The sequence below is a fragment of the Manihot esculenta genome, chromosome 9, assembly GCF_001659605.2.
Source record: "Manihot esculenta cultivar AM560-2 chromosome 9, M.esculenta_v8, whole genome shotgun sequence".
Lineage (NCBI taxonomy): Eukaryota > Viridiplantae > Streptophyta > Magnoliopsida > Malpighiales > Euphorbiaceae > Manihot > Manihot esculenta.
This window is the reverse complement of record NC_035169.2, coordinates 26,377,332-26,402,206: the sequence shown is the minus strand read 5'-3', so window position 1 is coordinate 26,402,206 and position 24,875 is coordinate 26,377,332. Positions and strand designations below refer to the sequence as shown.

The 24,875-nt window shown below is 36.1% G+C and overlaps 2 protein-coding genes across 2 annotated transcripts; both read right to left on the bottom strand.

The window, feature by feature from the left end:
* Positions 1 to 732: 732 nt before the first annotated feature.
* Positions 733 to 1,656, bottom strand: LOC110623757. Its single transcript, XM_021768779.2, has one exon. The coding sequence runs from the start codon at positions 1,370 to 1,372 to the stop codon at positions 1,010 to 1,012; it is 363 nt and encodes a 120-aa protein (XP_021624471.1). The 5' UTR covers positions 1,373 to 1,656; the 3' UTR covers positions 733 to 1,009.
* Positions 1,657 to 3,315: 1,659 nt separating this feature from the next.
* Positions 3,316 to 8,688, bottom strand: LOC110623582 (UNC93-like protein 3). The gene is made up of 10 exons (XM_021768577.2): positions 8,108 to 8,688; positions 7,810 to 7,973; positions 6,566 to 6,629; positions 6,354 to 6,467; positions 6,142 to 6,186; positions 5,281 to 5,528; positions 5,043 to 5,133; positions 4,319 to 4,431; positions 4,083 to 4,206; positions 3,316 to 3,688 (listed from the first exon to the last, which is right to left on the bottom strand). Exons 1-10 carry the CDS (start codon positions 8,270 to 8,272, stop codon positions 3,503 to 3,505), a joined length of 1,314 nt encoding a protein of 437 aa, XP_021624269.1. The 5' UTR covers positions 8,273 to 8,688; the 3' UTR covers positions 3,316 to 3,502.
* Between the last annotated feature and the right edge of the window lie 16,187 nt (positions 8,689 to 24,875).

Below are 24,875 nucleotides of genomic sequence, written 5' to 3'. Positions count from 1 at the left end.
GAATAAAACATTATCCTTGGGAGAATATTCATCTTCTTTCTTAGATACAGCTTATTGTGGATCTGAATGCAAGCCTAATTGCAAATACTATGTTGAAGATTTGTCAGCGGAAATACAAAGGTGGGTGTCTACAACCTCACAAATGGATGTATTGAGCTTCTTTTCAAGAAAATCATGGTAGTCCAGCCTTATGGGTTAAACCTAATTTCTTGTTTGTTTTTTAGCTTAATTTAAAATAATTTATTAGTTATTAATTAAATTAGATTAAATTCTCAAACTTTTTATGTATTTTATGGGAATGTTTATTAGTTATCAATTAAATTTGGATTCTCTTTTCTAATCCAATAAAATATTTAATGATTGATGTTATTTTGAAGAGTGACTTCATATTTTTCTTTAAAAAAATTGAAAGACATGGATATTGTTTCAAAACCCTCAAAAATCAGTCCAATCAATTAAATCGATCGAATCAAACTGAATCAAATAGATTTAATTCGATTTGATTCAATTTTTACTTTTATTCGATTTGGTTTAATTTTAATAAATACATTTAATTTTATTTTTAATTATTTAAAATTTAATTTAATTTTAAATCAAACCGATCAAATGATCAGTCTTAAAGTTTACCCTTCAAAACTAAAATTTTTTGCTATAACTATAATTAAATATAAATTTTTAGCTCAATATAAAAAAAAAAAAACCAATTTCTCAAAATTTTAGTTTATTAGTTAACTTATTATTTTACAAACCTTCAACTAAACAATGCCTCAATACCATCTTATTCTAAATAAACCCAAAGAATAACCTTGCAACACAAATCTCAATACCTGAAGTTCTCAAGATTTTATAGAGTTTACTTATAATAGTCTAATAACTAAAATTAATCATTCAAAATAATAGAAATTGAAACTTATTTTGAAATGAACCAAATTTCTGTCTTTCCCTAGTTAATATTGAAGTGAAAAAACAAATGAGAATAAAAAAAATTTTTTTTATAAAAAAAAGCCCCTCAACGGGCCTCATGATCGTCCCAGAGGCCCATTGCCCGAACTACCCAAGCGGACCCAGCCACTACAACGGCCGCGAAAACTGGAGGAACAATCAAATCGATCTTTGATCTTACAAACAGTTGAGCCGGCAAGCACACAATCTCTCCCGGCACGTCCACTGGAACTCTGACGGTTCCTTGTGCTTCACACTTCCGAGAAAACGCAGACGAAGTAGATATTGCTGATACAAAAGCCATCTCAGGCGAGAAAGAAGCCACAGCCACTATCGTTGTCAGAAGTGCAGTCCATGTGGCGGCGTATAGCAGGAGGGGCCAACGCATTGAAATCCGATCGCGCAGAGAGGCAAGGAAAGTGAGAGACATTGTGAAGAAATTGCAGGGTAGATGTTTGTTGAAAGGCAAAAGTGGATTTTTATATATATAATTGGAGAAGAGAACTACCTGACTTGAACTGACATAACCTAATCTCAACTACTTTTGTTAGGGGATATTTGGAGGAGCGTAGTTGGGCATGCTTGGAGCAGGAGTAACAAGTTCGGTTTGACAGTAGAACCACTCTTCATTCAAGTGTCGAGATTGGTGCACGTGTCAGAGAAAAGCTCCAGTTTTTTATATATTAAAATATATATTAAATATGTATAATTATGACAAATAACTTTTATCTAAATCAAAATATAAATAAGATTTAACTGTAATTTAGTTCCTTTAATTTAGTGAAATATAATATTTTATCTCTCTATTTTAAAAAATCATTAATTTAGTTTGTAATTTTTAAAAATTATGTCATTGATACACGCTTGTTAGATTTTCAATTAAATCACCGTTAATCTTAGTTAAAAGACTAAAATACCCATAACAGTTTTTTCTCTAATACTTTCGACGACTTTGTATATTTTTTTTCTTTTTCCATCTCTTTCTCTCTTTTGTCATGCAAACATTTGGAGCAGAAGAAGAGTAGAAAGAGAAAGCAGAAGAAGAAGAGTAGAAAGAGAAAGCAGCAGAAGAAGCTCGTGAGCATCTCGAGACTCTAGAGAGTGGTCTTCAGAGGAAGCATCAATTTTGTTATCATGATCCTCTACCAAACTAGTATTTGAACTTCGGGAATCATTTTGATTGTTAGATATTAAAGCATTTTCTCCCTGCTTTACTGCAGTGCAAACCCCCAGACAGTCTATCTAGTTTCTTTTTTTTATCCCTTTTCTTTTCCTTTATTTGAGAAACATTTGATTCCAAATTACATTCTGCCACATCTGACCCTAAATTATTATTGATAGAATGATCTCCACCTATATCTCCATCTGAGGGTGTAGTTCCCATTGAACAAGATTTATGTGAATAATCACAATCTAAAACATCAACCTCACTCAAATGACCAAACATCTCGCTAGAGCTCTTTCTTTCCTTCTCATCCTTACATGTCGTTTCTCTCACTTCCTCAATCTACGGTGCGCTCAAACTCGACATCAATGAAAAACTGTAACGGCAACAAAATGCCGCAACAACAGAAGAAGAATCCATCAAGGAAATAGTTTCAGAGAGTAAGAAAATGCAGCAGAGTTCGCCTCCTCAAGAAGATCCTGAGATTATTAATGCTTGGGAGCTCATGAAGATCTTGAAGATGGAAGAATACCCATTTCGAATCATCCTAAAAAAACCCGAATCTAGAGCTTTACTTCGTGGTTTACAGATATGGATGCTAGAACTCCATTGAAGTTCTTAAGTGTCACAGTTTTATCGAATAGAGATGAGTGAATGGGCGAGAGAATGAGTATTTTAGTCTTTTAACTTAGACTAACGGTGATTTAACTGAAAATCTAACGGAAGAGACCAATGGTATAGTGTTTAAAAATTACAGTGATTAAATTGACGATTTTTTAAAACAGAGGGACGAAAAGTTATATTTCACTAAACTAGAGGGACTAAATTACAAACTAGAGGGACTAAATTACAGTTTACTCTATAAATAAACCCACTATGATCTTATTCTTAAAAAATGTTAGATTGTCTTTTTGTGGGTGGGAAATCCAAGATGGATGATTCTATTATATTTTTACCAATTCTTATATATAAGATTTTTTAAGTTAAAAAAATAAAAAAAATTTTAATTTTTTTTAAGTTAAAAAATAAAAAAAAAATCAATTAAATTAAATACTTGCGAAGAAATAATTTTTACTTTGCAAAAAACAAAATCATCATAGAATTTCTCAATTTAATGAAAGGCAAAAATATAGACACAACATGTTCATGAAATCACCTATGAACAATATGATTTCTTGTTTTTGTGACTCAAATATGAAACTTCTAGATAACAAAAGGAGTAATTTTGCCATTATATCAAACACCATTCTTATAAATACTAAGTTGCAACGTAATTCAATGTCCAAGGAAGCATTATACAAATACGTCTGGAATTGCATCAATTTTACAGGATGCTGTATGGTAAAAAGAGTGCACGACTCAATGATCACTTCCAACAATGGTGCTGGCTAAGTATCATGAACTTGGCATGGAGAAAGCTTTCTCTATCTTGAAAACCAAAAATAAGAATCCAGCAATTGAAACAAGCAGTGCTGCAAGCATAATTACCACCATTGCGTGCAACGAGATGTACGAGTTCACGAAGAACACAACTGCAATGGAAGCGCTTTGCCAGAGCTTCAGTTGTGCAAATGCTCCTTCCTGTCCCAAGAAATCAAAATCAGAACTTGAAATCACAGAACTGATTGCAATATGGTGACAAGCAATACTAAAGGAAAAACTCCAGTAAAAGCACTTCTATTTTTCCTTCATTAAGAACACAGAATCAAGTTGTAGTTTTAATTATGCTCATGAGTTCTGGAACCATATCAGCATCAGAGTCCAAAGATGAGTTCATGATCCCTGTCCTATGCAGATGACACAAGTATGATGCGCCTGATTTGATTTTGACATTGTCATATTCTGTCATAGTTAAAAACAAAAAAAATCTTTGGCTAATCCAGATAAATAAAGAAGAAGTTGACGATATGCTGGGAGATCTGACATTCCAAAGGACAAATAAGTCCAAAAGACTAATAATAGGATAAATGCATACCATATCATGCTTGAAAAGTATTCCAAGCAAAGCACTAAGCTGTGTATTTAATACCCCATCACCAATGCCCAACATGGCTGCCATGAGAAGTGGATATGTGACACCAAGTATTCCACTGGTTAAACTGCAAGATCAAAAATTTATGGAAAGCAATTAGGTTTGAGTTAAATAATAGGAGGCTTTAATTCGACAAATCATTTACCACCAAATTATTGCAAAAAGGACGTGGCAAAAACCTGTATTTTAGCAGAATCCAGAGAAATACAATAGCATGAAGAAAAGCTCCAGCAGATACTATCCAAGTTATTGATGGAAGACCAGATGTAAGTCGACCAGCAGTGAGTGAACACTGAGACAAATTCCAATAACAAGCTCAGACTCCATGTCCACATTATTCAAACAAATAACAGTTTAAAAATAAAATTAGTCTGCAAAGGACTCTTCACTTGCAGTAAGCATGGAATATAAGAAACTTGGTTTCTGCCACACCAAAATTGAGCATTCACTCGTGATACTAGCATCTACTAGGAAAAGATTTGTTTAGTTATTAAGAAAAGAACTCAAGAGCAGGCTCTCAAAGAATATCTAAATTCGTGATCAAATAGGTTTGAAATTTTTCACCAGTTTAAGATAAACATTAGTGAAGCTACATAACAATAAAATTACAAATGCTTCTTAACAAATCTTTGCAATTGGCAAAACAAGATTGTGAGACAATCTCAAAAAAGAAAAATGAAACATGAAAGAGAATGAATGTCCCTCTTTCCTTTTTCCTTATGGAGGGAATAAATAGTAAGAAAGTGATTTTTTTTTTTTTCCTTTTTCCAAATACTAGCTAATAGAGATCTAACAACAGAATGTTCCTAGCAAATTTGATGCAAATTAATGAACCAAGGTACTATAGCAGCTCAGTCAACAATGATGTTTACAAACTACATATTTTTACATTTCCATACTTACTATGGCATCGAAGGCACCATACACTGCCATTGCACCGCCAACACCAGACACGCCGATTGCTGGAGTTACAATATCTTTGGTGAATTCAGCCCTAAATGGAGGAAATTTTTTATTCTTAGTGATCAAACACACAAGTGAATGAAAAGGATAAGCATAATCTGTTTTTCCAGGCATTTTTTTTCAACCGTCACCAGAATAGCTATAGAAACTACACCTCTCATGTTAAATATATAATTACCATACAAATGCTTGTTGTAATCCTGAATATGCAATCAGGGGAATGACCAATATCATCCGAATGTCAAGCAAAGGAGTGACAACAGACTTTGACAGTGATATCAGAGAATGATATATACTGACAGAAGAATCTTCTAGTCTCTCTCTTTTCGCATCCCTTTTACTTAAGAAGAACATTAGTATGATTCCTAAGGTAACAATGCAAAGAAATGCAATGAACAATAATGTTGTCCCGCTTGTTCTTCCCTCCTGCAGCAATGGGAAAGAAAAGCATATCAGAAGAAATCTTTAATTGTACATCTAAATTAGATTGGCATAAAAGAAAAACTCACTTTCCACAATCTACCAGCTGCTAAAACCTTTTGTTACTCCATCCATCCCATAATTTTTGTCCACACATATTAAGAAACATAAATTATTTTATTAACTTTCCAATTATATCCATTTTGATAATTAATGAGAGGTTGTTTTGAAAATAAGATAAAATTAAATAAGGTTATAATAGTCAATTTATATATTATTATATGTAAAAAAAGGAAAGGGGACAATAATTTTGAGATAAGCAAAAAAAGAAAGATGGACAAAAATTGTGGAATGAAGGGTGTATTATATATTCTTTTACATTGAGGGCAGGAAAGATGATTCATCCTCAAAATTGGCTTAAATTCTTTGTGACCTAAGTTTCTTTGTTTTTGACTGGCTCTCTGTATCTTATTGAAAGAAAAATAAACTAAAAAAGTGTTGATGGTTATTAGATGAAAAAGGTAAGAAACTACAATTCAGGGTATATATAACAAATAAAGAATTCAAAAGAACAGTTCACCAAACAGTACATGGATAATAGTGAAAAAGCAGCACATACCGTTCCATCCCTCAGAATAGCAAGTGAAATGAGATTCCCAACAAACTGAAAAATCCAAAAAATAAAAAATAAAAACAGAAATAAATCAGTCCTTGACAAACAAAGTTTTGCAAATTAAAATACATTATCAAAAAAGTTATTTTCACTAAATGTGATGCAACAAAGCGACAGTGTTCACACAAACACAACCCAAAACACACACAAAAAGACACCTGATGGCTGGCAAACATTCCCCAAAATTCTCCATTGAAGTTACCAATAACAGTTCCTTCTTGTAAGTGGTAATCTGTTGCATGACTGCGTGCTGAGGAAGTGAGGTATGTACCCTAAATTGATCATAACAATGTTAGGAAGGCTTTTTAGCTCCGCGAATTATTAAATAAAAAAGAGTGAGAGTAATAGAATCTCAAGCATGCACTTGCACCTGCCCAACCCATATGATTGAAGCAGCAAATCCAAGGTACAAAGAAGCTGGTACCATTGTATACCTAAAGGAGAAAAGTTCAATATTAGAGCATTTGCAGCAACAAAGATTCAGTCACCAATAAAGTCAGTTATTTCCAATAGTTTAACATAATTGATTTCTTTTATGAGCTTCTAGTATTTAGTTCCATTCACAGATAATCAAACCTAATTGACTCTAGAATTTGCTTTAACTAATTCTTCAAACCTCCAAGAGCCAGTATATTATACAATATTCATCAAACTTTTTCCCGATACATAAACAACTATAGAATTTTTCAGATTATATTAGGATGGTAACTATACAAGATATGTTTAACCATTTGCTAATTCGGTTGCTTCACAACACCATTACAGCATGACCTCTCAGCTTCTTCATTTTACATATGGGCAGGGGAACCAGAAAATTTTCTTTGGAGGGTCAATTCTAATATATAAACAAAATATCCACACATGGCTGCAAGCTCTCTCTCACACACACACTCACACACATATGAAATAGAGTGTATGAAATACATATTGAAAACAATAATGCAACATATCAAATTATAAAAATTTTTATCAATGCAAAACAAATTATAACAGAATCTCTATAAAAAAAAATGCAAGTATTACAACATTATAAATTTTTTATCATTATACAACATCATAATATAAATTATATTGTTTAAAACACATGCATCAAAGTATTATATCTAATCCTTACATAATTCAAAAAGTCAAAAATAAATATAGATTCTAAATAAAGAGTGATTATATGGGATGATAGTCTAATATTAAAAAAATAATCATTAAAATTAAACTGTAATAAAAATTAAGGATTAGTCAAATAATAAAGTAAATATATCATCCAAAATAGATATATTTAAGTTAATCAATCCAAAATCTGTGCAGTAAGAAGATCACTAATTTTATATATTTGTAAATATACAAATAAAATATTTTTTAAATTTTCGTGAAAATAAAGGAAAGAAGTAAAATGGAAGGGAAGATACAAATAGAAAAATTCCATCTAGTTTTACATTATGTGATAAGAAAATATAAGGTTAACTTGTATTTAATTTTAAAATAATAATTATCAATCAAATTTTTATTTCATTAATTGGCGGCAAAAGGCCAGAGGAGCAAAATAGGAATGTGTGGAGCAAAAAGCAACTGCAAGAACAAAGATACTAACGGTTGTCAACTATATTAGTGCGTGATTACCAAGTGGGCAACAAATTTGCAGCAATGAAGAACCAGTAACCAGTAGTCCCAAGAATCATAGCATTCCTTGACCCCAGAAACCGAACCACCAAAGACGCAACCGTAGAGAAAAATGTGAAAGAAAGGTACAATATCCCCAGCGAAATTGTACCCAACCCCTGCTCCTGCAAGCAGAAACCAAATTCACTAGTGCAAACCAATAGAAACAATTCAATTAAGAAAATACCGTATTTCTTTATCAATAAGAATCAAAGTCTCCAATTGCAATTCAACAAACGCCATGGACAAAACAACTCACTGTGTTGACTGTAGTCTCCAGATTTTGAGCGGCTCCAAAGGCGAGGAAGACGAGCAAAAACGCAGAGCTAAGAATATGAATATCTCTGGTATGATTCTTGGATGTGTGCCGCAAATTATCTACAACCAACGGCGCCTCTTCGTCTCTGGCATCCACAACGGCCATTTTCGCTTTCTTGACTTCTCAATTCAATCAATCACAGAATCATTTAGTTGCTAAGCTCAAATAAAAACCCACAAAACCCTACGATTAATGATAAGAATCCAAGAGAATAAGGCCAAAAGTTGAGGAGCGCCGGCTGGAATCTTGAGAAGTAGAAGACACGGGAAAGAGTTATATGGTTTAGGAATTAAAATTAAACTAAATGGAAATTACTGCGTCTGTGTGATTGCTGAGAAAATGTAAGAAAATGGAGAGATCATCCTGATTCTTCATTTTTGGTACGTCTTCTCGGGAATCAAACGAAGTAATAAAAAGTCTGCGGATAAATCAAAGAATCTGAGATGGTACAGACTGTTAAATGAAGTATGGACAGACGAAGAAGACAGACAATTGATCTAATACATTTGTTTATTTGCTATAAAAATAGAAATTTAGAATCTTGGATTTATCTTCAAAAGTAATTCTTTTTCAAAATTTAAAAATTAAACTAAAAATTTTTCAATATATCTAAAACGATATTCGCATGAAAAAAAAAAATCACAGTTACGAAATTCACGATTTAATTTAAATATTTAATTTTTGTACTATACAAAAAGTGAAAAAAAATTATTATATTGACGTGGAATTACATGTCTTATTTTTTATTATTTTCTCATAAATCTCACATTAATTATTTTCTAAAAATTAACCTATTGCTATAAAAAACTTACTACCCATTTCATTTTATCTTTCATCTCTATCTTTTTCGTTAACCTCTCAAAATCCCTAATAATTTCATCTCTACTATTATCATTCACTTATCCTCCAAAACACACAACTTTCACTCAGTCGAAAGAGTGAAGCTTTCTCCCATTAAAAGCACAAGCAGCAAGTGGAAGCCATGCATGACAAAGAAAACTCAAATGAGCCGCAAATCCTTTCAAAGCACTACTGAAGTAAAATTGACTTTTCTAGTAGTTGTAGAGACAATAAACACAAACAAGCCTTCTCACACATGATTCATATATCATTCTTGGTTTTGTTATACTGGCTTTAAATTTATTTTTGTTGTTGAGGTTTGATCATCATTCTTGGTTTTGTTGTTGGTTTTAATCTTTGTGTCTGTTATAGAAATTTGTTCTTATTTTCGCTGCTGAGTTCTTGATTACAGAGATGAACATGAATGATGTTTTTAATTTTCAATTTGAATCATGTGTGTTTTTAACAAGCACACAGAACAATTGATTCATAAGGTTGATCCGGTAAAGGGATCATGTGGATGGTTAATGATTCAATGGGTCAATGATTCAAACTGGTGGGTCATTAAAAATAAATTAAATACATATAAAAATTAATTAAATATATTACCTATTAATATAAATAATAAATCTAATTAATTAAATTTTGAATATTTAAAATTAAACTTCAATATTGATTTTGTTATATTTGGATATATTCTAATTATACTTTTAAATTTTACATAAAAATAAATCATTTTAAATATATTATTAAATATTTTTCTATATTTATATTTATGAGTATTAAAAATATAAATTTATACCTAGATTGGTTTGAATTCTGAGTATTAAAAATATATCACACTGATTCAATTCTTTATTTGGTTCTATTATAATCTAAATTGGTTTGAATTCTGATTCATTGGTATAATTAATTGGCCAATTTAATCCAAATTTAATAAATAGGATATCATTTCTATATAATGATAAAATTACAAATTTATTTTTAGAGTTTTTCGTATATACATAATGGTTTTTCACAATCATAGTGAAATCGTGTGCCATAATTGCCTTATGCAATATGATTATCACTATCAATTGAATAAGTAACAAAATCATCTTCAAAGGAGGACGCCTTTTCCACTCTCTTACTCCTCATGATCTATCATTAGACGTGATATCAATACTTGTCTCAGTGCCTTAAATTAACATGTGTATGTGAAATTTAGAAAGATCATGTGAACCTTTTAATCTGATCGGACCGGATAGTAGGAAGTCCGATCTATGAAATACGAAAATCAGACTATCAACACTCCTGACTTTGCTAAAATTCGAAACGGATAGGCATAACTCTTTAAAACTCGTACCACAAACAGGAATTAAATATTGACAGTACCGATCTTAATGACTTAGAGAACCACACCTCAATATAGACTAGGTGAGCCGAGCACGACTTGATGAGACTGTGGTAGAATGTTGACCTCCATGCACTGGTCATCTCCTTGATATAACACCAGGATCTTAAATGCGCGTGCGATAGATACAAACTAGCTGGCTTTGTATTTATTATCCTGTCGCCGATCATTAATGTGCCGCTTGACATGCCTATAAAAAAGTATCTCTACGCAATCTGATGGGAACATGGCACAAAAGGTGTCAGAACGATCAGAGATATATATATCACTGAATTAATCCAAAAGAGGGGTCAGACTCTCTCTCTCTCTCACACTCACTTAGAAACTCTCGAACACATCCTCTCTCTTATCTCCAAAGCTTTCTCTTCCCTTTTCCTCTCTGTTTTATTTCTCTTGACACTACTAAAAATTCACAGATCTGATTTGAGCGTTGGAGGGTCTTCACTAGGACATCCTTGGTAGACCCCTGACCTTTTTTTTTTTTTTTTTTCCATATTTTGCAGATCCTTTCCTCAAGATCGAGTATGGAGGGACCTAGATGAAATCTCAAAGTCCAGATACCACATTTGATAACCTCACTAGATCTCAATTTATCAAATGGCGCCATCTGTGGGAATCAAACCCACAACCACATTGGAGGAACCCATATGAAATCTCAAAGTCTAGGTGTCTGTATCTGATGACCCCACTGGATCTCGATTTATTAAGTGGCACAATCTGTGGGAACGAAGGAGATTTTACTATCTTTAGAGTTTTCAAACTTACCCATTAAGATCCACATAAAGATCTAAAAGTGTGTGTGAAAAGAAAGTTGGAGATATGCAACAACCCAACTATAAGAAAACTCATTCTACCCAAAACTTCTTGGAAAAATTTTGAAGTTGGCTCAAGCAAAGTTGTAAGCCTTACCAGACATAGGGATACTAAGAGAGAAGATATCAAATACAAGAGGAACAATAAAGTAATGCGCTAGAACGCCAACCATAAGAAGTCAGATGACTGGGAGAATGATTATTAATGGTTGTAATTTGAGTAGACCCATAAAGCTGCATTCTCGGATTGTAGCAAGCTGGCAGAATTGAGTAGATCATTTAGATACCAAGTCAGTAGTTTCAAATTTATGTTCCGTAGAGTGTAGTAGCTAGATTAAGCAGGTTAGCGAGGTCGGCAGATCAACAATACAAGTATCAAGATAGATAGACAGTGGAAGAGCTTAAGCGAGTCAATAAAATACACCCGAGTAGGACAACTTTGATTAATTGATGGACGACCTCGATTGGTTAATGGACGACTTGGGCAAGTCAATCTTCGCTTGATCGATGAAAGGATGGCAGCACGCAGTATGGGTTCAACTGGCTGACCTGACCTATCGATGGAATAGAAAAGCAATGAGACGGGCTTTTGTTGTGCCCGCACGGAGCAATCCGAGTGAGTATGATGAATGTGCATGACCTGGAGAATGGATAAAAATTGAGTTGCCGTCTAGAAAATTCTATATGGGCAAGCGTTTACATGGAATAGTCGAGCACCAATGTGTAGCGCAGATAAAAGCTCGCACCGCCATGAGATCATGCTCGTCATACTAGAATGATCCTTGCAAGTCGACAATGAGGTTGGTGGAGGAGCTCGACTGGATCACCCGCGACAGGTCGGCAATCACGAGCTCTGTTTTCATGGAGTATGACGGCCGAATTAAGTAGGTTGATCAAATATCTATTAGCAGCTTTGAGCTTGGGTTCTATGGAGCATAATAGTCCAATTAAGCAAAATAGTCAGGTCGACCAAATTGGCAAGAACCCAGTCATCACGCATTAGAGCTCGGGATTAATAGGACCAGGTCAAGCAAGTTACTTTGTTTGTCACTCTGAATAGCCTCAAGGTGCTGATGTAGTCGGCTGATCTAGAAACGACCGAGTCGATAAAGAGTATTAGGCTCACCAAAATTCAAGATCAAGGTAGCCAGTGAAATTGGTTATCACTTACACGTCCAACGCCACCCAACAAATTTAGAACCATGTAGGAAGGAAGACTACCGGGAGTTGACGACATGTCACCTCAATTTACAAAAGCTTGCTCACACATGGTTCTCGACCAGTGAGGGATAAGTACTCAAAATCCTTGAATTAATAAAATGCTAAATTAAATTAGCTTCTGAAATTAATTGGGATGACTATGCACATGCAAATAAAGTTAATTAGTTTAAATATTATCTTTCCTCATAAATGAGATACTCAAAACCTTTTTAAGATTGTTTCTCCAAAACTAAATATCTTGAATTTTGTACTTAATAGTACATTCCTCTAAGTTTGTGGCATTCATTTTATTTTTGTGTGTATATATAAAACGCATACAAATGCATGATACGCTATATTCAAATGTTAACTTCGTATGAAAACTTTTATTCTTAATTAACATTAGCATAAACATTTCTAAGAAAAGGATTATGTATTTCATGAATTGAAAAATCTTGAAGTCAGTTACACATGTGAAATGTTATTTATTGAACCCCTTGAATTATATATTATTAGTCAAAACTAATATTTACATCCATTTGAAATATGAAACTAAATGCCATGTACGATATATTATTTATCGATAAATATTATTGAATTCACAATGAGTATTCTCGTTACATATATGTTGTACAAGCTTTTATTTTGTAGATAAATTTTAAAAGCAAAAGTAAGGTTACGAGACTGAATACTGAGCAAGACTAATAAGCATGAAAATCACAACAGGTGTCTGCCTTGAAATTGACCCCTAGCACCACATAAGCCGAGTTGAAGAACAAAATAAAGAAAAATCCAACTATAGTAGGTGTCAGTCTCGAAAATTGACCCATGACACCAGATAAGTCGAGTTGAAGAACAAAATAAAGAAAAATCCAACTACGACAGGTGTTGGCCTTGAAAATTGATCCCTGGTACTAGATAAAATGAGTTGAGGAACAAAATGAAGAAAAACCAACCACGGCAGGTGCCAACCTTAGAAATTGACCCCTGGCACCACATAAGCCGAGTTGAAGAATAAAATGAAGAAAAACCTAACGAAGGTAAGTGTCGGCCTCAGAAATTAATCCTTGACACCACATAAGTCGAGTTGAAGAACAAAATAAAGAAAAAATCCAACCAAACCCAACCATGGTGAGAGCCTAGAAGACACTTAAGGGCAAAAATACTTGGAAGACTCTAAAGGGTAAAAATGCTCAGAAGAAACGCTTAAGGGCAAGAATGGTCAGAAGAAGAATCAAGGCCAAGGACCCAGAAAATGCTTAAGGGAAAAAATGCTCGAAAGAAATGTTTAAGGGCAAGAATGCTTGGAAGAAATGCTTAAGGGCAAGAATGCTCGGAAGAAACGCTTAAGGGGAAGAATGCTCGGAAGAAACGCTTACAGGCAAAAATGCTTGGAAGAAACACTTATGGGAAAAAATGTTCGAAAGAAGAATCAGAGCTAAGAGTCCGAAAAATGCATAAGAGCAAAATGCTTGGAAGAAGAATCAGGACTAAGAGCCTGTAAGACGCTTAAGAGCCAAAGAGCTCGGATAAAGACCTAGGACAATAGAGTCTGGAAAATCACAAGGAGCCTAAGAGCTCGGATAGAGAATCAGAGCTAAAGAGCCTAGAAGATACAGAGATCCAAAAAGCTCAGAAGAATACCTAGAGCCAAAGAGTTCAAACGAAGAATCAGGGCTAAAGAGTCTAGTAAAGAGCTAAAATGCTCGTAAAAATATTTAGGGCTAAAGAGTCCAAAAAAGAGCTAAAATGCTTGTAAAAATATTCAAGACTAAAGAGTCTGGTAAAGAGTTAAAACGTTTGTAAAAATAATCAGGGATAGAGAGTCCAGTAAAGAGTTAAAATGCTCATAAAACTAATTAGCTGAAACACTCATTAAAAAGACCCAGTGCTTAAAGTCCAAAAGACGCTTCAGAGCAAAATGCTAGAAAAAAGACCCAAAAGGCAGACCAATAATGTAACGACCCGGAAACCGGACCGCTACCGGCGCTAGGATCCAAATCGGCTTAAGGCCGCCGGGACCCGTAGCAAGCCTACTATGCATCCTGTACAGTTGGTATAATCCTATACATGATCAAACATTTCCATAAAATATTAAAACTTTACCTTTACCAAGCTTGACCTGTGTATGCACTATGATTGAACTCATAGAACCCCTAGGGTCAGCATACCCTATGTCAAACTCGATCCAACACATATATCAATATAACATAAAATTCATGTACAAAGGGATTATCCAACTCGGGCCAAGCACAATATTATAAATCTGATCACATTACATAATGTCATTTTACAATATAACTCTTTTACATCATTACATAACTTTACATTACATCATGTCCACTACTATTCTATGACATATACTTCACCCTAGCTGCTATCCCGTGCTATCTCTGACTGCCCCTGCGAAACTGGGAATTTGGGAGAGGGATGAGCTACTAAATCCCAGTGAGCAAAACAATAATAAAAAATCATTTAAACATATGCTTTCATGAAATGCATCACATCACAAACATATCACATCAAGGATGAACTTGTCACCAATAGCCCTCTACATATCGTAATATGTCCAACTGTGCCAGGGGCGATAAGGCCACACCTGGTCTCCTCTTACACAGCTCATATCATAACGTGTCCAACTATGCCAGGGGCGATTAGGCCACACCTGGTCTTCTCTTACATATAACATATTGACAGGGGCGATTAGGCCACACCTGGTCTTTCCATCTCATGTCATATTGTAATACCCGACTAGACTCCGGTATCGGAATTCCTACCGTCCGGTGGAATCTCGGATGTCGGAAACCTCTAGAAGGGTAAAACCATGTTTTCATAAAATATTTTAATGTTTTTCATGGGTTTAATCAAGAAAGAAATTAAGTTTTGAATGAAAATGGTCTTGAGAGAAAGACTCAGGTTCGGCCGCCGAATATGCATGCACTTCGGGAGTGCTTTAGGCCCCGAAGGCATAAGTGAGGGAAGTCCAGGTTGGGCCGCCGAACCTCATGTTCGGCCACCAAACATGGCATGCATGCGGAGGTACATTAGGTCCCCGAAAGTGGCCTGGCCAGCCACCTATAAAAGGGTCCCCTTGTCCGAATGGGCGAACTTTTCTCCCCATTTTCGGCCAAGGTGAGTTATCCGCCGTCCCTCACCGATTTTGAGTCCCTTTCTTCAAATCTTTCATGATTTTCATGAGTTTTCACTTTGTTTTGAAGATTTTGAGCATTAAAGCAAGTTTTGAGGCTTGGAAGACTCAGGAGCTCTTTTCCTTGGTTCTCCAAGTTTAGGTCGTCTCTCTCTCGATCTTCAAGAGGTAAGAGCCGATCTTGAACTCATTTTATGTTTTAAGCAAGCTTTAAGTTGATCTATGGGGTAGAAATGCATGTTTAGGTTAGTTAAGCTTTGTTAGGTTTTATGTGATTATATGGACAATGTGTGTTGGATATGCATGTTTGATGTGTTGTAGTTGGGGTTTAGGATAGTTTGAGACCCCTAGGTGTTGATGTATGTGTATATGCATGTTTTGAGTGAGTTGGATGCTTGATTGGAAGGTTTGGGAGGAAAGTGTGCAGGAAAGAGCTGAGTTTCTGCCCTTTGGGAGAAACCAGGTTCGGCAGCCGAAAGGATTTTCGGCCGCCGAACCTGTCTGTGAGGCAAGCCTTTCGGCTGCCAAAGCCTGCCCCCGAAAATGGACTTTCGTCTCTAGAGGGCACTTTCGGCCGCCGAAGGTGCCGCCGAACCTGCATGACTTTCGCCTCTGGAGGGACTTTCGGCCGTCGAACCTGCCGTCGAAAGTGCCATGTTCAGCCTTCCTTTGCATGTTTTCTATGGATGTTTTGAGGTGTTTCAGGGGGTTTTTGGGGAGTATTTTAGAGTCATGATCATAGATGTTTGGTCCCTCATTTGAGTCCACCTGTGTAGGTTCGGACCCGAGGAACCGAGGACCCCAGCAGTGAGATAGCTGCTTCCGAGTCTTGTCAGAGCTAGCCAGAGGTGAGTGGAATAACTCTCTATGTTTTCAAAGTAAATAATGAACGTTTTAGCATAATTCACGCATCATAAATGCCATGAGATATATTAGGGTGCTTGCATTAGAATTTCACGAATATGTTGCATTGCACATTATGTTGTTGATGTGGATGAATGTTGAATGATCCATTAGCCCTTATATGGTATGACATGACAGACTACGGAAGTCCGGGTGAGCCTGCACTACGCCCCCGGCATGACTGAAAATGTATGGTATGCTATGGAAGTCCAGGCGAGCCTGCACTACGCCCCTGGCATAATTAGATTGTATAGAGGGCTAAATGGTGACAAGTTCATCCTTGATGTGAAATGTTTATGCTGTGATGCATTCCATGATATCATATGTTTTAAATACTATGTTTTATTATTCTGCTCACTGGGCTCTAGTAGCTCACCCCTCTCCCTTAACCCCCAGGTTTGCAGGTACAGGATAGAGCAGGAGGTCGGTTAGAGTAAAGTCTTGGTCATGTGATAGCTAGTAGTGGACATGATGGATATTGTAATTTAATGTAAAAGTATAGTATAGAAATGAAATGTAATGATGTCTATTGAGGTTTATAGTTGTGCATGACCCTTGTATGTTGTTAATCCCTTTGAGTACATGATTTTAATGATGCTTATGTAACCAAACTCAATACATGTTACGTCACCCCATTGGGGCTTTGATGAGACTCCAAAGAGGGGTTAATGTTTATGATTATGTCTTGTTTAGTGCATGCACAGGTTGAGTTTGGTGAATGAATGAAAGAATGAAGGAATGTAAGGAAAAGTTTAAAATTTTTATGTATGTTGTTGATCATGTATGGGATTAAACAGGTTTACAGGATGTATGTTTGGCTTGCTACGGGTCCCGGAGGCCTTAAGCCGATCTGGATCCTAGCACCGGTAGCGGTCCGATTTTCAGGTCGTTACACATATCATCTCATATCAAGTCATCTCATCTCATATCAAGGGCTAAGGATCATCCAATATTCATCTACATCAACAACATATTATACAATGCATCATATTCGTGGATTCTAATGCACAACAACCTAATACATATCATGGTGCATGAAACATGCTAAAAGCATTTAATTTCTCAATTAAAAAGATTAAGTTTAGTTCCACTCACCTTAAGCAACTGCTGGGCTAGCTCAGGACCAACTAACTCTGAAGCAGCTAATACTGCTGACCACCTTGGTGCCTCGGGTCCGATCCTACACAGGTGGACTCAAATGAGGGACCAAACAACTCTAACATAACACTAAACATCTCCCCAAAAACCCCTCTAAAACACCTCAAAACATGCATGCAAAACAGGCAAAGGAAGGCTGGATAGGGCACATTCGGCGGCACATTCGGCGGCCGAATGCTCCCACAGATCCGAAAGTCAGACACTTTCAGAGGCAGGTTCGGCGGCCGAAAGTCTCCTCCAGAGATGAAAGTCAGGCACTTTCGGCGGCCGAAAGTCCCTTCTAGAGCCGAAAGTCCATTTTCGGGGGCAAGGTTTGGCGGCCAAAGATTGCTTTCACAGGCAGGTTCGGAAGCCGAAACCACTTTCGGCGGCCGAACCTAGGTTCCCCAGCAAGGCAGAACCCGTTTTCGCCTCCTGCAATCTGCCTCCAAAACCTCCCTCACTCACATCCAACGCTTCCAAAACATACACAACTCATACAACAAGCATATAGGGGTCTCAAACTAGCCTAAACCCCCAACAAACATCACATGAACATGCATTAACATACTTTTATCATAAAGGGTATCAAAACCCTTAACATGCATATCTACCTATACTCAACCATTAAAACTCCTTAAAACTTCATCAAAACATAAGGAAAAGCAAGGATCTACACTTACCTCCTGAAGATCGAGGGTTGGTGCAATCCAAAGCTAGAGACGTGGAGAACCCAAACTCCAAAAGTCCCCAAGCTCCAAAACTTGAACTTTAAGCTCAAAACTTCAAAACCCAAACTAAAACTCAAAAAAAAACATGAAGGATTTGAAGAAATAACTAGAATGAACCAAAGGAGGACATGAACACACCTGAGCTTGAGAATGGGGAGAAAACTCACCCATTTTCGGTCCGAGGGCCTTTTATAGGTGGCCTGCTGAACCATCTTCGGCAGCCTAACGTGCCTCCTAAACTCATGTATGTTCGGCGGCCAAACTTGAGATTCGGCGGCCGAACCTGGTTTCTGCCCTCAACGCTTTTGGAAGCCTAAAGCACTCCCGAAACAGCCCTATGTTCGGCGGCCGAACCTGAGGTTCGGCGGCCGAACCTGGGTACTTCCTCCTTGTCCTAAACTTTTCAAAAAAACTAATTTCTTTCCATTTAAAACCATAAAATCATGTGAAACATTTTAGAAACACATTTTACCCCTCTAGAAGACTCTGGCTTTTCAGAATTCCAGATTTCAACGGAGATTCCGCCAGAAGGTAGGGATTTCGATGCCGAAAATCTAGCCGGGTATTATAAATAAGGTCAGGTCAAAAGGACAAGGCTGAAAAGCACGACTATTAAGGTCAAACCTTCCATAAAGAAGTTCCAAAAGTACAGACTAATAAGGTCAAGTCAAAAGAACAAGACCAGAAGGAATGACTATCAAGGTCAAACCTTCCATAAAAAAGATCTAAAAAGGCAGACCACCAAGGTTAGACCCTCCAAATGGAAAACCACTAAAGTTAGATCTTCGATAAAGAAGACCACTAAGATCATATCTCCCAAAAGGAAGACTTAATGTAAAATATATAATAAAAGGACCTTCAGAAGCAAGGGGCAAAACTAATTCATATTACATTGGGAAAATAATTCATTGAGAATTTTCTTGCTTTTACAGATATAAAATTTACTCTTTTGGTTCGATCTATGTTAGTCGATCAATTCAACTGATCACACTTCCCTTCGAAATTCATAAGCGTCTATCAAATGAGCAGTTGGAGTCAAACTACAAGGTCAGATTCCCTTCTCCAACGATCATAAATAACTATTGGAAAAGCGAAAAGGCATCTGATAATATATAAAAAACAAGACCCGTTAAAATCATGGCACGTGTACACGGAATTTAGAAGGATCATGCGAACCTTTCCATTTGGTCGGATCAGGTAGTAGGAAGCCCGACCTGTGAAGTACGAAGATCAGACCACCAACACCCTTGACTTTGCCAAAGTCTAGAACAGACAGGCAGACCTCTTCAAAACTCGTACCACAAACGGGAATTAAATACGGACATTACTGACCTTAGTGACTTAAGGGATCCCATCTCGATACAGACTGGGTGAGCCAAGCATGACTTGATAAGACTGGGGTAGAATGTCGACCTCCTACGCATTGGTCGTCTCCTTGATACAGTACCAGGATCATAAATATACATGCAGTAGGTACAAACTAGCTGGTTCCGCATTTATTATCATGTCGCCCATCATTAATTTCCGTCTGACACACCTGCAAAAAAATATTCTTGTCCAGTCCCATGGAGACATGGCATAAAGAGCGTCAGAATGACCAAAAGTATATATATCACTGAACTAACCCAAAAAAAGGGTCGAACTCTCTCTCTCTCCCACACTCATACATAAACTCTCGAACATATCCTCTCTCTTCTTTCCAAAGCTTTCTCTTCTCTTTTTCTCTCTGTTTTATTTCTCTTGACACTATTAAAAAGTCCCAGATTTGACTTTAGCGTCGGAAGGTATTCATCGGGGCATCCTTGGTAGACCCTTGATCTTTTTTCTCATATTTTGCAAGTTCTTTCCTCAAGATCGAATATGGAGAGACCCATATGAAATCTCAAAATTCAGATATCTGCATCTGGTGACCCCATTGAATCTCGATTTATCAAGTGGTATTGTCTGTGGGAATCGAACCCACAACCACATTTGAGAGACCTATATGAAATTTCAAAGTCCAGGTATCTGCGTCTGGTAACCTCACTGGATCTCAGTTATTAAATATGAACCTGAGATATTTTATTAGCCAATAAATAAATATAATAAAAAAATTCAACATTTTTTTTATATTTCTAGCAAAAGTATCACTATTCAAAACAAGAATATAATGCATAATCATGTTTAGCATAATCAATAAATGTGCGATCAAAAGCTTTTTAACCTATTTTTTTAATTTTAGGATTAAGTAATATAATCGTAGCAAAGCACCCAACACTTTAATTTATTTCAAATTAAGGCATAAATTTTCTACAATTTATAAAATTCTTTTATAAAAAATATTATATAAATGACATATAGATAAAATAGCTTCAAATTATAAATTATCTAATGCAAAAGAACTAACAAGCATAGTATTCATCATTTCTTTTTAATATCATATTTTTTCTTTTTTGCTACACTATTTGATTTTGGAGATCATGATGGAGTCATTTTGTGGATTATTTCTTCTTTTCCACAATAATCATTTAAAGGCATGCATTTACTATAGAGAAAAGAGTTTTTGTATTATTTACTGAACGTATTACAGAAACTTATATAATACAAGTCTACAACTAACTAAATACAAGATAAGTATATAGTTATAACTCAAATACTAAAAATAAGTATACAACTATAACTCAAATACTAAAAATAGATAAAACTGTTATAGTTAGTCTTTATCCTTAATATCTACAACTAACTAAATACAAGATAAGTATATAACTATAACTCAAATACTTAAAAATAGATAAAACTGTTATAGTTAGTCTTTATCCTTAATACGCCCCCGCAAGATTGAGGCGCCATTGGAGACTCCAATCTTGGTTCTAAAGTAACAAAACTGAGTTCTTCCCAAAGCCTTTGTAAGCACATCAGCAACTTGATCTTTTGAACTTATGTGAAGAACCCTTAACTGTCCAGCATTAATTTTCTCGCGAACAAAATGGTAATCCAGTGCAAGATGCTTCATCCTAGTATGATAGATTGGATTGGCGCAGAAGTAAGTCGCACCAAGATTATCACAATGAAGGACCGGTGGTTGTGATATTGGTGCTCCCAAATCTTGTAATAAACTTTGAACCCAAAATACCTCTGCTGCAGCATTGGCTAAGGCTTTGTACTCAGCCTCTGTAGAAGATCGTGAGACAGTCTTTTGCCGACTAGATTTCCAAGAGATAATATTAGAACCAAGATATAGAACATAAGCAGTTGTAGACCGCCCATTATCAAGGGCACCACCCTAATCAGAATCAGAGAAGGCAGACAGAGTATGAGTAGAATTTCGATTGAGAAATAAGCCATAATGTATGGTTCCTTTGAAATATCGCAAAACACGTTTCAGTGCTTGAAGATGAGTTTGCGTCGGTGCATGCATAAACTGTGACAGCCGATTCACTGCAAAAGAAACATCAGGACGCGTAATTGCCAAATATTGAAGAGATCCAACAATTTGGCGATATACGGTGGAATCAGTCGAACTAGAACCATCATTTAATATCAGCTTGTCTCCTGTAGACATAGGAGTATTCACCTCTTTAGCTCCAGCCATATCAAATCGCTCTAACAAATTAGCAATATGTCGATGTTGCGAAAGAAATAATCCTGCAGCTGTAGAAATTACTTCAACCCCCAAAAAATGATTTAATATTCCCAAATCTTTGATAGAGAACTGAGCAGATAGCTTCTGTACACAGGTATTCAGAAAATGATTGTTATTACCTGTAAGTACAATATCATCAACATATACTAGAAAATATGCAGTAATCCCATTGGAGGAAAAAATAAACAAGGACGCATCAGCATTTGATTTGCGAAAACCAAGTTTGAGCAAAAAAGAAGTAAGTTCAAGATACCAAGCTCGTGGAGCCTGTTTCAAACCATAAAGAGACTTCTTCAGTTTGCAAACATAATCAGAAAACTCAGGTTGCACATATCCTGGAGGTTGCTGCATGTAGACATCTTCATAAAGTGTGCCATGTAAAAAGGCATTATTTACATCCAATTGCCTTAACTGCCATCCTTTAGAAATTGCAAGAGTAAGAACTACCCGAATTGTGACCGGTTTTGTAACCGGACTAAATGTATCAAAATAATCACGCCCAGGTTCCTGAAGAAATCCTTTGGCAACCAAACGTGCCTTGTACTTATCAATAGTACCATCCGGTTTACGCTTAATCCGAAACACCCATTTGCAACTAATAAGATGATGTTTGTCTCTCGGAACCAACTCCCAAGTTTTATTTTGCAAAAGAGCATTGTACTCTGAATCCATCGCCTGCCGCCAAAGTGAACTTGCCAGAGCTTGTTTAACTGTTCTTGACTCGAGTGTATCCTGTAAAGGATATTTAGTTGTAAGATTAACAAAAGAAGAATTAAAATACTTTGAGTTAGGCTTCCTTTGTCGCTGCTGCCGTTGTACAGGAGCTGGAACTGAGTCTTGTGAAACAATCGGTAGTGGCAAATCTAAATCAGCAGTAGAAGATTCAGTCATCAAAGGTTCAACTTGTTGAGTCTCAGTACTAATTAATGGCATGGCAGATTGATCAGATTCTGCTGATAATGCTGTAATAGATTCTGAACCAGTACTCGAAACTAACAAATCAGAATCACTTGGAATAGAAATTGCCAATGGAACCGAAGCAACTACAGTTGGTGCAACAGGTGATGAATTTTGTTGTTGTTGTGCCGAACCTGTACAAGAAGCATCTCGAAAATAATCTGTAAATTGATGAGAACTAGTGCAAGTTTCAGATGGAAAAATATGCTCAACAAATTGAACATGACGAGACAAATACAAACGATTAGCCTTTGGATCGTAACATTTGTATGCAGATTGAGTTGGAGAATATCCAAGAAAAATACAAGGCAATGAACGACACTGAAGTTTAGAATTATTATATGGCCTTAGCCATGGAAAACAAAGACAACCAAAAGATTTCAATCTCTTAAAATTATGAGACATACCAAACAATCTAGAGAAAGGTGTTTGAAACGAAATAGCGGATGAAGGCAACCGATTGAGCAAATAAACAGCAGCCTGGAAAGCATGAGACCAATAATTAGAAGGTAAAGACGAAAATTGTAACATAGCAAGACCTGTTTCAACTATTGAGCGATGACGACGTTCAGCAGTACCATTATGCTCTGGCGTATGTGGAGGTGTTGTATAATGTGAAATACCACAAGACAAAAAATGATGCTTAAGCTTTTGATACTCCCCACCATTATCAGTGAACACAGAAACAATTTTAGTGTGAAAATAATTTTCAACCAATTTTTGAAAGTGGATAAACAAATCATGAGTATCAGATTTCTTCTTCATGGGATATAGCCAAACATACTTAGAATAGTGATCAATAAATGTAACGTAATACTCATAGCCATCAATAGATTTTTGTGTAGGACCCCAAACATCGGAATAAACAAGTTGCAAAGGCTTATTACTAACAAGAGAATTCTCAGAAAACGGTAATTTATGACTCTTGCTCATAGAGCAGGAAGTACAATGAAAACGAGAAACATAGTTAGACATAGACTGAAGACCAATATTTCGAAGTACTAACAAAAAGACTTTATTGTTGGGATGACCAAGCTTATGATGCCATTCAGAAAGCAAAGACAGACACCGAGTAGTAACATTTAGCTGAGGACGTTGAGAATTAACTCTGGAAAAACTTGCACAGTAGATATCATCAATGTTCTCTCCCCGTAGCAGAGACGCCCCCGTGTACAGATCCTTCACAACAAAATAAGATGGAAAAAATTCCACAGAAACATGATTAGTGCGACATAACTTAGCAATTGAAACCAAATTCTTGCGCAGATTAGGCACACATAACACATTAGGCAATGATAAATTCTTAGAGTAAGCAGGAATTTGCACAAAACCAGTATGTGCTAGAGCAAGCGTTTTACCATCACCAAGTTGTACTTCCTCAGAACCTCCATAGTCAGAATAGCTTTGCAAAGAAGCTGGATTCTACACAACATGATGAGAAGCTCCGCTATCAAACAACCATTGTTGTGGAGAAGAAGCAGCCATAGCAGAAGTAACATTAACTGCAAGTATCGGTGCTAAAGAATGAGAGGTATCAGTCTTCAAAGACATATTATTCTCTTTAAGAAAGCGAGCCAATTTGCGACATTCAGCAGTAGTATGCCCAGTATATTCACAAAATTGACATACCACATTAGGTCGATAAGAACCGCGACCTCGACCACCAGAGTAAGAACCACGACCACCATGTTGATTTCCAGAATAATTGTAGTTTTGTGGAGATCGATTATAATTGCCATTCTGATTTTGTGAACGCCCTCTAGAACGTTGAGTGTAATTGACAGTAGCAATCACTTGTGACGTAGTTGAAACAGTTGTGGAATCTTTTTCTTGTAAGGATCGTTCATGATCAGTAAGTTTTTCAAAGAGATCAGAAAAGGTTATTGGGGTTTCACGAACTTTTAACGCAGCAACTATGGGACTGTAATCATCTCCCAATCGCATGATAATATAAACAATTAAATC